At 52.0% G+C, this 12,905-nt stretch overlaps 1 protein-coding gene across 1 annotated transcript in view; it reads left to right on the top strand.

Annotated features, from left to right (window-relative positions):
* Positions 1-12,475, top strand: part of LOC141278243 (pro-neuregulin-2, membrane-bound isoform-like) — an 82,534-nt gene extending 70,059 nt beyond the window's left edge. The window contains exon 2 of the mRNA XM_073801951.1: positions 12,393-12,475. Within this exon, the coding sequence (XP_073658052.1) occupies positions 12,393-12,475 (83 nt within the window). The remainder of the gene's footprint in view (positions 1-12,392) is intronic.
* Positions 12,476-12,905: the final 430 nt, after the last annotated feature.

Here is a 12,905-nt window from a genome sequence, read left to right as displayed (position 1 = left end):
GAGCCCCTTTCTTTTTGTGTTCTGTCAACAGCTGCTTCTAGCTCCTTGACTCCACATCCTCCCTTCTAACCCCTCCTCACACAGTCTCGTAGACATGGTGATCGTGGGCCCCGGCTTGGTATTTTGTCAAGGTGGGAAGGCCTGACAGGAGGGTGTCAGTGCCCACCAGGAAACCACAAGACATTTCCCTTAGACGCCTTGGGGGTCCACACAGCCTCCTCTCCCCTCGATCAAAGCACTGGAAGGACTTGAGAGATCACATGGTCCAGCTCTCCTTTTATAGGTAAGAAAATCGAGGCTCAGAGTTGAAAAAATTTCCAAAGTTACACGACAGGTTGGTGACTGATCTCTGACTAAAAGCTCAGGTCTTCTACGTCTCTGATGAGGCCTTGAGTTACCAGCCTCTCCTTATACGCGTGTCTGCTTCTCTTCACACTGGGTCACTGACTGTTTTCTTCCAGGCCCACTGCATACACGGCAGCAGCATCTTTGCCAGCTTTTGTTCTGACCTGGTGGGAGGGCGCATTTGGCCACCTGTGGCCTTTGTGGGCTGTGGGCTGTGGAAAAAGGAGTCGGGGACTTGTTCTTCGGGAGGGGGACTCTTGGGGGAGGGGAGTGATCTGTATCCTGAGAGCGCTTGAGTGGGTTTTCTATTCCTCTGCCCAGGAGGAACACTTCTTGGGCCTCTGCCTCAAGCCCAGGGCTGAGCAGGATGTGAGATCAGTGGCAATGGTCTCTGAAGGTACTTGGAATCTAGGGAGCAGGTTGACTCTAAGTAGCTCCCATGACTGCATGATCACTCTGCGCCTCCTCTTCCTCTCACCCTGTCCCCATGGGCCATGCAGAAGGGGGCCCCTCACGCACGGTTCCCACGTGACTGGCATCTCAGGTCTCCTGCTGTCCCCAAGGGGTTACCTCTTGAAGCAGGGGGCAAAGGAGGATCTACTGACTGAGCCACTGGGGGAGGCTGGGTGCCCTGCACGACCCTGTCTCCTCCCAGGCTTCTTTTTGAGCAGCTCCCATACTCTGCCCGTCCATTAGGGATAGAGGGAGGACCATTCGCCCTCTGCCTGAGCCTGCATGCTCTGAGCGTCCTTTTCTGAGGACTTAGGGAATTTTCTAAATTGCAAGCTTAGATTCTTTTCCTTTTCTGCTTACAGCCCTTCAGTGGCTCTCCTCACCATTTTCCAGGCCCTCTAGGGCCTTTCCAGCCTCTCTCTTGGCATTTCCTCACCATCACTGGACACACGGAACTCCCTTCTCTCCCTCTTTAAGCCACATTCTCTCTCACTTCTGGGCTCTTGCACGTACTGATCCCTTTTTATGAAATCCTCTTCCTCCCCCACCCCAACGTTGCTGGCTAATTCACACCACTCCTTAGAGCTCATCTTAGATGTCCCCCCTCTGGGAAACCTTCCAGCTCCCAAAGAACAGGGTAGGGCCTCTGTTGTTACCTCTCTCATGGCCCTTGTCAGACTGAGTTGTAGTAGCTTGTTTCCTGATAGACCTCCCTTACCAAAGTGGCATCATCTCCTTAAGGAAAGGGGCCAGTTTGGGGGGGCGGGGGGCGGTGTTTCTGTTTTTTAATTACATGGAGGTGCCCTCAGCTCCCACTGCCACGTAATAGGTGCTCAGGATAGATTTGTGGAGTGTGGTACAAGCTGACAGGTGTATGAGGAGCAAGCAGGCCTTCCCTGCAGCACTTCCTGCCATTTCTGGTCTGGACCCTCTGAGCCTTTAGGTACCTTACTCCTGTGTTTCTGGGCGATGGAGCTCAGTGTGCAGAGGTTCTGTGGGCAGAGACCACTCATTCATTCAATAAACATTACTGAGTCCCTCCTGTATGTCCAGCACCGTGCTGACACTGGAACACAACAGTAACTAAGACAAACATGGTCCCTAACGCCATGGAGCTTATATCCTAGTGGAGGAAACCAAATATGAAGCAAATATGAAAATAACACAGTCACATATTGTGATATGTCCTAGAAAGGAAGTGAATGGGCTGATTTGGGTGCTCTGACAGAATAAGAGGAGGGGCTGTGCCCACAATACTCTCTCCTCCTGTGGCCAGCACTCCTCTTTCTCTGCTGAGGCCTTAAGCTCCATATTCCTACCTCTGCTGGGTTTACTTCGGAGTTACATTCTGGCCTCTGTAAAAGTGGTACTAATGAGTCCTCCTAGGAACTTTTCCTTTTAGCACTGAGTGCCTCTGGGATGCAGGGCTCTCCAGGGTGGGAAGGAGATGTGTCTGGGCAGAAAAAGGGGCGCCTTGCTTTGCTGCAGCTGGGGAGGCCTTCAGGAGGGCCCAGATTCATCACCAGAAGTGTCAGAGTCCTTCTATCTGAGGTCTGGAGATGTTCGCTTCCTGGTGACATAGTGGAGCATCAGCAGGACCGGCGTGGATGGCATGAAAACCATCGCCTCCTGTGGCAGGTGCCAGCTCTGTCCAGGAGGACCGCGTCACTCTGCTCCTTGGCCTGGTCTGGGCAAGGCGGTGCCCTCCGGCTCTGCTGGCAGCTGTGCGGGCCTGGGCTGCTTTCTCCTCTGAATAGCTGTTTGCCTTCTTGGAAGGCTTTGTTTTGGGTGAACTCATGTTGAAAGAGTTGGGGTGTCCCTCCAGGGTGCTCTCCACTGACCCAACCTGGAACATAGGGAGCTGTCTAGCTGCTCCTGTCTCCCCGACCCAGTTCCCTTCCGGGTCACTCATACTGGCTCTTGGAGGTCTTAGAGGGGAGCATTGCCAACTGGTGTCCAGAGCAAGGGGAGTTGGCTTTGTGGAGCTGGGTGGAGAGGCTGGATGGCCAGCCTGACCCTGTGGGGTTAACAGGATGGTGGCAGGTTCCTGCCCCGGGCAGTATAGTGTCTAGTGTTGTAACTCCCTTGCATCAAGACACCTTTGTTTCTCCTTCAACTGGGACAGTGGATTCCAGCTGCAGGTTAGGGGCTCCTGCTGGCCTGAGACTAGAAACTCCACTCTGTCCCAGGGAGACACAGTGGCATCTCCTGACATTCAGCCACAAACCATCTCTCCTGGCAGAAGCTTGGTCTCTATTGGCTCAGGGTTGGTGGGCTATGCTTTGGAGTGGGGGCCACGGGTAGCGTTGGGAAAGGCCCAGCCCCCTCCCTGGACTGGAGGGGGCCCAGCCAATTCATGAACTTCAGAGATGAATGGAGTGGGGGGGCTGAGAAAAAGAGGCCCACGAACTTTGGGAACCCATCTGATTAAAGGGTCTAGCTCCAGCCTCTTTGTTCTTTGGGCCCGTCCACAGAGACCTGTGCCGACAGACCTGGTCTGCACTCCCCGAGCGTGCATGTGACAATGTTTGTGCTTAAGAGAAAGGGCATGTTTATGGCAGTGTTGGAAGCATGTGATTGGGAGCGCGTGTGCTCGTGATTATGTGTCTTAGCCTCAGGGGGGTTTGTGTCTCTTGAGGCTCCGACTGCCTCTGTGAATAAGACCCAGGCTGGGATGTGTGTTTATAATAGTCTGCCATTCTGGTGTGGGCACCCACGTGTGTGCGTGTGTATGTGTTTCTGTGTGTGACTAACCACAGGTTCTCTCTAGAGCTACTTCTCTAGGCCAGGAAGGGCGTACACAGTAGAGTCCCAAGAGAGTAGGGTACACATCGGAGGGCTAGGCTGGGAGCTAGAGCTTCTTACTTTCCATGGCCTTTTCCTTGCTCTGCTTTTCTCCCCCACTTCCTGTTCTCTCACCCCAGTCTTGTCCTGGAGGTATATGGGGGAAGAGAAGACCCTAAAAAGGCTTTGTGACCAATGGTCCTGCCAAATTTGGGGGCCAGGCGTGGCTGGGCTTGTCCGAGAATCAGAGAAGTGAGAAACTGGGCAGCACAGAGAGAGAGATGTTACAGTTCCTGGAACAGAGCTCCCTTTTTTTCCCCTCTTGTTCTTTTTACCTGGCTTGGAAATAATAGGTCTTCAATTTGAGATTAGGAGAAAAGGAAACATCCAAAATAGGAACCAGTTTGAACAAAGACAAGTTGTTGGACGTGAACAACGCCCCACGCCCCACTGCCCATTGCGACGCAGTGTTCTTACCTAGATGTGGTTCTGCATGCTGGGGTGGGGGTGCGGCAGGGTGCAGTGGGGAGAGCCAAGTTCACCTTCACCACCAGGCCTAGGTGGGGGCAGGACAGCAACCGAGGTATAAGGGGGCTCTGGAGTCAGGTTGACCAGGGTCTAAGCCTGCCTCTGTTATTTATGATTCAAACTTCACCTGAGTCTCGGTTTCCTCTTCTATAATCTATACGGTGGTTTGGGGACCAAGTGAGAAAATACATATACAGTGCTGGGCACAGTGCCTGGCAATGGTGAACATAAATGGCACTTATACGTATAGGGCTTAGTTCTTTCTGTGTGTCAGCATCGTAGGGGTGAAGGTAAGGAGGATTTGTAAGGACATAGGTCTTAGCTGTCTGCAGAAGTAACCCCCTTTATCAAAAGAGCCCAGCAGGGCTTCCCTGGTGGCGCAGTGGTTGAGAGTCTGCCTGCCGATGCAGGGGACACAGGTTCGTGCCCCGATCTGGGAAGATCCCACATGCCATGGAGCGGCTGGGCTCGTGAGCCATGGCCACTGAGCCTGCACGTCCGGAGCCTGTGCTCTGCAACGGGAGAGGCCACAACAGTGAGAGGTCCGCGTACCGCAAAAAAAAAAAAAGAAAAAGCCCAGCAGAAATGCCAACCTGGTTAAGACGGGGATGGGTTTGCCTGCGGGGGCAGTGCCCATCCTTTACTTGTACACACAAGCACCTGTGTGGGCACATGTCATGTGCAAGTGCATTGTGGGGCTTAGGAAGCAATAAGAAAACATGTTGCCCCAGCCCAGCAAAGGCTCTGAAGGTGGAAAAGCACTGCTATAGATAAGGAGGGAAGGTACCCATGTTTTTATTTATTTTTTTAACTTAATTAAAAAAAATTTTTTTACTGAGGCATAGTTAATTTACAATACTGTATTCATTTCTCGTGTATAGCCAAGTGATTCAGTTATATATATATATATATATATATATATATATATATATATATATACTTTTTCACATTCTTTTCCATTACAGGTTACTACAAGATATTGAGTAGAGTTCCCTGTGCTATACAGTAGGCCCTTGCTGTTTACCTAATATATATATAGTAGTGTGTATCTGTTAATCCCAAATTCCTAATTTATCTCCCCCCTCTCCCACCATGTTTTTAAAGTAAGAATATGGCCTAAGAATATCTCCAGACTACCCTGGGCAGCGGCTGTATGTGTATCATGCCAGGTTTAGGGGTGTTGAGGGGTCTAATTCATGGAGGACTTTGTGCTTATCTAGAAACAGTTGGTTCTTTTGTTCATTTATTCACCATTCATTCAATCATTTGATAGTTACTGAGCATGTAGTGTACGTGTCACGTCAGTCATGGGAGGCTTGGGCCTAGAGAGAAAGAAACTATTGAGACTGAACCTGGAGAAGAGAAAACTGAGGTGGAGCCCAAACACACCCTTCAAGTCTAGAGAGGGCTCCATCTTGCCTGTGAACCAGAGAAGTTGTACGTTTAAACCGCAGCAGGAAGGATTCAGGCTAGATTTGAATTCAACAAATACTTGGCACTGATGATAAAAAAAAAAGAATTAAAATGGCTTCCGGACATGGTTAAGCATGGTCAGAAGCCCCTATTTTTGGGATCCGGCCTGCCTGGGGCAAGCGGTGGAGTAGGTGACCTCTTGAGGACCCCTCCACACCCGGGCATCTAGAATATTCCAATGGCTTGCATGCTAATTTACTCTAAGACCTTGGGCAGATGACTAAGCACTAATGAGCCTCAGTTTCCCTCTCTTTTCAGTCGTGACAAGAGTGTTTCCTTTTAGCTCCTTCCCTGCCTTCCAGGGCTTGGGAAGGGCGAGGAGCCCATCTCTACAAGGTTGCTTTGATTTCTGAAGAAGAAAGAGGTCCCTATCTTTTACCTCCAGGGAGTTCCTGTGAAGATCATGTGTGCTGACTTCCCTGGCTACACCCTCACCCCACCCCCAGTCTATGCGCTTCCTTCACTGCTCAGGATCCCCAAAGCATAATCTGGGGGTCACTCTCCATTTCCCCCCAGACTGTGTGCCCTGTAGGAGCTGATTCTCCTGGAGATCCCAAGTGACTTCCCTCCCCCATTTCTTGCTGGTGCCATTACCCCTGCCTAGAATGCTCTCCCCAACCTTCTCCCAGTGTATCTCATTCTGTCCTGACTGGTTCAAGCCTTCTGGTTTCTGGCCAGCGCATCTCCCATTGGAGGCTCAGTTTCCTCCCCACTCTGTCCTCCATATCTTGCCTCCAGCATCATGTTCCTCTTTCTATGCTCGCTTTAGCATATCCCTAACTCAGTGTCTGCCACATGGTCTGCCATAGGGGCTTAGTAGCATTGGTGGAAGGAAGGACTGTCAGGGGCTAGTCTTGGGAGTAACAGGAGTTTGAGGGAACGTGGAGAGGGGGAAAGGATTCTGGGGTGTCAAGGACTAGTTCTTGGGGCCAGAGAGACAGCTAGATTGGTAGAGGCATGCTGGTGGCCCTAGTTGCCAGTACCTCCTGCCATCTGGCCATCCGTCTGTCCAGTGACTTGTTGTTTTTTGGATTGGTCAGGAAAGCGAGAGCTTTGGTAAGGAGCACGCACTTTGGGAGGCCAAGGGATGTTTGTTTAGGGCTGCCTTGGCCCCCAGTCATCCTGGGGTCCAGGTTGGATGGGTTTGTGTGTTCCCAGGCCAGTGCTAAGGTTAGGACAGAGGTCATTGCACAGGTTTCCTGGAACTGGACTGAACTGCCAAGAAAAGAGCTCCTCTTTTAGGGGCTGGAGATGGCCTGGTATCAGCTCCTTTTTGGCTTTACCAACACCCCCCCCTTCACTTCCAGTTCTCATTCTCAGAAGGAACCAGGGGGCCATCCTCAATCTAGAAACTGAGCTGGTGATAACATAACAGGAATGGCTCGGCAGGGCCTTCTGGAGGGGGTCTTATTTACAAAAACCTCCCTTCCCTGGTCAGCCTCCCATTAGGAGCTCCCCAAAGGAGGGAGGGCCCTGCAGCATCTGACCAGATGTTGAGGTCACAGAGGGAGTCCAGCCCCATGCTGATCATCCCCTTCTGGGTCACTGTCCCTGGGCTGGTGGGAGAGGGAGGGCCTGGCCTTGGGGAGTGTCTTATCTTCTGGCTGCAGCAGCCTAAGACCATGGCTTCCACATGTGTCTAAACAGGCTTCATAGTCCTTTGGAGCGATGTGTCACACGCAGGGCTGGAGCCTGCGTCCTGGTAGAAGGGGAGGGGGCAGGTGCTGGGGTGAGGAGTGCTGGGATTCTCAGGGAGACCGGGCAGGAGAGGTTCAACCCAGGGAGAGGAAGCCTGCAGGAAGCTAGGTCACAGCAGACGCACTAATACAGTAGGGCAGGTGAGGGCACCGGCCGGGGCTCCCCCGTCCCCCGACCACAGACCCACCCGGGCCTCCCCACGAGCAAGGCCTAGAACTGTAAACAGCCTGAGTCAGAGCCGGGAAGCAGTTTATGAACACGTTGGTTCTGTCATTAGCTGCAATAGTAGCATCTCACCCAGATGCTGGTGCCTTTCATCCAAGCCTCTCGAAGAACTTGAGAGAACAGCAAAGGGTTCTATTATCCCCATATTACTAATGGAGAAACCAAGGCCCAGATGATCCTAGCAACTTGTTCCAGGTTCGTGGAGGAGCTGGGAAGGGGCGGGTTCTGTCCGACTTAGGAAGTACGTTCTGGGTTCTTAGGTATCCACTTGTTTATTCTCTCTTCCATAAATTGCCAACATTGAGCAGATAACAACGGTAACAATAGTTACTGTGAACCAGAGGATGTAGGTACTAGTATTATTTCTGTTTACAGATGAGGAAACTGAGTCACAGAGAAGTTAGGTAACTTTCAGGTCAGACAGCTGGGAAGTGATAGCATCAGAATTCAAACCCCAGCAGTCTGGTGCCAGAGTTTTAACCTCAAAATTATATTACCATTCTGGACCACACCTAGGACGGACGCTTTGTGCCAAGGCAGAACTCCAACCTAAGCCCTGAGGAGAGGGGAGCCCCTGTCCCCTCTCTTCCTCCTTGGGGGAAATAGATCTGGGGAATGACGTCCCAAAAGCCTTGGCCTGGACCTTGGTTAGAGGGGTGCTGTGGAGAGATTCCTGATTTGGCATAATTTCTGGTATATCGGAGCCTGGGATCCAGGGAAAGGGGTGTAGCATCATCAACCCCTACTCACTTTTTCCTCTATGCCAGCCTCCAGGAGCTTGGGTGGGGTGGGGGGTTCTGGAGCTACCTGGGGCGGTGGCTAGCATAGTCAGTGTGTTCTTCATGAGAGCCTGCCACCCCCATTTCCAAGACAGGGAAGAAGTCTTTGTCCCTGTCCCCAAGCCCACACCCTCTCCTCTACAATGCCCGCCTTACTCTCAGTGACGTGCATGGCCCAAGCATAGCCACAGATGGCTTCTTGTCCTGGCTTCCCAAAGGCCCAGAGACCCCTGGTCTGCCCTGCAACGTTTCTGGGCATGGGATGACAGCCAGGTAAAAGCCAGCCTGGGGATCTGGTTCTGCCGTAGCTTGCTCTGGGGCCTGGGCCAAGTCACTATGCCCTCTGATGGGCCTCGGTTTCCTCACCCGTGAGATGAGAATGATAATCCAGTGCTGAGAGCTTCCCCAGCACTCAGTTCTGTGCCTGGTTCCATGGTTCTTGGATGCCTAGAAGGGAGAGATGACTGGGTATCACAGATCTGAGTGGTGGGTGGGTGGGTGTGGGTAGGAGGGTGGACAGGAAATACTGGGAAATTGTGCTAGGCAAGACCATTGGCCGTTTCTATTACATGCTTCTATTTCAGCTATTTGTAACTTTCTGAAAAGTTCATGGTTTGGGGAACTTTATTCTTTTGGTCACATTTCCCATGTTTGGTCATGGTCTGGAGCAACAATTTTTGGAAAGATAGAGTAAAAACCCCTTCAGCTGATGGTAAGCATTGCAGACACCCACAAAAGATACTCTTTTTCCATTTAGAAGAAACAACAACATCGTTATGTTTTCTGTTTCAGCTCAAATAACTCCCAAAAGACTCTAAAAGACTTCAGACTTGGCTAGTAATTAATCCTTAATGAAGGGGACCGTACAGTATGTGCTCTGCAAAGTTTGGAAAAAAGAGGTTTCAAATTCAGAAAATCATTGAGGCTTGAAAAAGCTCTGCATTCTTTCCCTGCGTGCGAGACCTCACCTCTCAAGAGCAGTCCCTCCTAAGAAAGCCAGGGTAGACCCCCAGTCTCAAATTGTAGCTCACGTGGGGTGATTCAGGAGCGAGGTGGCCACGCCTTCTGCCTAAAGATGCTGTTTCCTTTGCCACCCTAGGTGGCCTTTGCCTATTTCGCAGCCTGAGGGGCTGAGCCTGAGCAAAGTTGGAGTCAGGCATACGCTGCTTTGTAAGGTGAAGTCAGCCTGTCTTTGGAAAGCTTATGTTTGAAGTCCTTGTCCCAGGAAACCTCCAGGAGACACCTTATAGTTTTGAGCAGCCACTGATTCTGGAGTCCCAGGACCCACCAGGGGTCTGAATAGAGGGCTGCGTCCTGAGGCATGAAGTGGTGATGGCTCAAGTGTCCAGAGGAAATGAGGGGCTCTCCCTTGGCTGAGCAAGGGAACCCTCCCCCATCCGGCCACACTCCCTGGGCTACATCCCTCAGAACCCATTGTCTGAGGGCTCTCTTCTCTCATCTTCCCCCTCTCCCAAATCCCTCTTGGCTTCTTTCAAGCTCTCAATCCTGCTCGCTTCAACCTGGAAAAGGACATTCCATCCTTCAATTGCTTCTCCTCCCTCTGACATCTGCATATCAACACTGGCAGCTCTGGACAGTGACAGCCTCAATGCCAGGAAACAGGCCCTCTTCACCTTGCAGATGAAGACAGCGATTGGAGCTGGGCATGCTGGGCGGGGCTGGAGTGGGGTGGGGGAAATGTGTCAGTGCGGAGAGACCTTTGGAAGCCTGATGGCCGAGATCTAAGTCAACCTGATCCACTCCCTGCTTCCTACATGGCAGACCTCCCTTCTTCTTGGTGTCCTTACCTGAATAGCAAGTGAACAGGGCTACATCATCTCCAACGCCCCTTTCAGGGCCGGGGATCTGACTTGACCTTGTGTTCTCAGGACTTTTTATGTGAATGTGCACATATGTACACACATATTTACACACACACACAATGGTGACCAGCTAGTTCCCATCTCCACGGAACAAGAGAATAAACTGATTCTGGGGTGGACCAAAGCCAGACATCAGGAGTCACTTGGACAACCATGAGACTCGTGCAGCCAGGGATAGGAGACCAAGAGAGATATGCAGGCAGGGACATGGACAGAAAGACCTTAAGGCCCTGCCAGCTGGAAGGGTGGAGGATGGACCCTGAACTTGCCTACCAGTCAATGCCAGGATGTCATTTTCTCCCATCTGGTTCCACATCTGGAATCAGCCAGATGCCCATTTCAAAGTGCTGATGAGGCCCGCCTTAACTGCCTCAAGGAGAAGGCCTTTGGCGGCACTGTCTTCCAGACCCTGTCATCTTCTCCAGATGGTAGCCCATGTTTCAGCTGTGCTTGCCTGGGCACACCCACTGTACCATGAAGCTGGGGAGGGGTTGGGGGCAGGTGCCTGGAGTGGGCCTTGCCTTAGACCAATTGTCCGGCACTGGAACCCGCAGTGCATTTAAATTTCTTGCTGGGCAGCTGGTGGCCTCCCCGCCTTGCCTCGTCACCTCGTCTTCTGGAACTTCCACATCCTACCGATTGGGATTTCGACACTTACTGCCCAGCTGCTTTAGCTTTTCCATCTGACAGTCACATAACCACTGCTCCCAGTTTATGGCCCTCGCCTGGTGAAAGCAGAGTGCGTGTACGTCAGGAGAGGCCACTCTTCTCTCCTTCTCCATGCCTGGGACCCAGCTCTGGACCATCCAGACCCCCAGATCTTTTTCCTCAGCTTCAAAGAGGAAGAAGCAGGAACCAGCAACCCAACACCTTTGGGAAGCCCATGATGAGGACCATGGAGGATGCTGGGGAGGCAACAGCTGGGTCCTGCCCTCAAGGAGCTTAGACTCTTGAGGGTGGGAGGGGCCCTGTGAGGTCTGAGAGCCCTGAGAGGGAAGTCACAGTCATGTACTTCACGAATGGTGCTACCTGGAAGTGCAGAAAGTGAGAGAAGGGAGAGAGCACTGTGAGTTGGGTGTCAGGAAAGGCTTCCTGGAGGAGGTGCTAACTGGTCAGGACAAGGATGGCCCAGAGCCGATAACCTGACTTCTTCAGGTCCCCAGTCACTGCAGGATGTGTTGGGGGGAGGACGACTAGGCAGCTACCAGGGTCGACCGTGATTCCCACGAGCTGGAGAGAGAGAAATGGACAGAGAGGGCGCCGCGGATGGGGTGGAGGTGTTGCTGAGAGGCACACATTTGTTTCTTGCTCTTCTTGGTTCGGGCTCTCTTCCTCAGCCCCAGAGCCAGCCCCGCAGTGGGGTCCAGCCTTCCTCTGTCTCAACATCTGCTTCCTCCTTCGGTGCACCTTTGCAGAGCTTTCACCTGCATGCTCATGTGTGGTAGGCAGGTAGACAGGCGGCAGAGACGAAGAAGCCGTGTGTTGGGGCATTTGAGTGGCTTGTCCCCAGGCTGCCTATGGCTGGGTGCTGACCCACGGTACCCCCCCACCACTTGAGCTGCAGAGCACCCCTGCTACACCACCTGGTCCGAGACATGCACTGAGTTCCTGCTCTGTGCACAGCCCGGCACAGTCCTTGCTGCCCTCAAGGAGCATCTAGTAGGTATCCACTTGCTTATATTCTATCTCATTGAAAAAAGGCATGTGAGAAGGTGCCAGGTTGTAAATCTCCTAAGAGACAATTCTGACAGACGTGAAACAGTTAAAAGTAGTTGCAGGCACATGTGGTAAGGGCCAAAGTGAGCAGCACAGCCCCTCCCATGACTCCCCGTTGCCCACAGGCCTCGGCCCCAGCGTCCTAGTTCAGTTCATGCAGCCTTTCCAGATCTTGCTCCTGGCAAACCTCTCTAGCCTCAGCTTTCACCGGTCCTCCTCACGGTCCATGCTTAACCCTACTGAGCTCACTGCACTTTCCAAATCCATCGCCCTCTTCCTCCCCTCATGCTGTTCCTACTGTTTGCAACACCTCTCCCTCCCTTCACCGTGCTAACTCCTTTTCAGCTTTCAGATGCCCATTTGTCAATCACCTCCTCTGAGAAGCCTTCCCTGATCTTCAGTGCTAGTCTTGCCTCTGGGCTCCCATGGTACCCTGTGAGTAGGTAGTCTGAGCCCAGCACTTGCACACCCTCTTGTAACTGCCTTTTGCTTATTTGGTTCCCTCCAGGCTGTAAGCTCTTTGAGGGCAGGAGAACTGCCTTCTTTCGCATTTCCTCCCTGCTGCCCAGCATGGTGCCTAGCATCGTGTAGGGCGCCAAACACATCGTTTGAACAGAAGTGAGTTGAGCTGGTGAATGTAAGAAGGAGGGTGATGACAGTCACCGTTGGGCAAGTCAGGGAGATGGTGCTCTGTAGAGAAGGTAGAACTTGGACTTGGACTAGAAGGGGAACGAATAGAATAATACGAATAGCTAATGTTTACTCAGTGCCAGGCTCCGTTCCAAGCGCTTTCTAATTTTATCCTTACAAAAACCCTATGAGGTGGGCATTATCACTCTCCCAATTTTGCAGATGAGTGAAATGTAAAAGGAGAATAATAATGAGTTGGTAGAGACGAAAAGACATTTAGTGCTTAGAAAACTGCGAGAGTAAAGATACAGAGGGACTTGGCAGGATACACGTGGGGACCTTTTCGGAGAGTAGCTGGAGTGGAGGGCTTGGTTCAGGAGCCATGGGGGTG

Source organism: Tursiops truncatus, chromosome 3 (genome assembly GCF_011762595.2).
Source record: "Tursiops truncatus isolate mTurTru1 chromosome 3, mTurTru1.mat.Y, whole genome shotgun sequence".
NCBI lineage: Eukaryota > Metazoa > Chordata > Mammalia > Artiodactyla > Delphinidae > Tursiops > Tursiops truncatus.
This window is presented reverse-complemented; position numbering and strand designations above follow the sequence as displayed.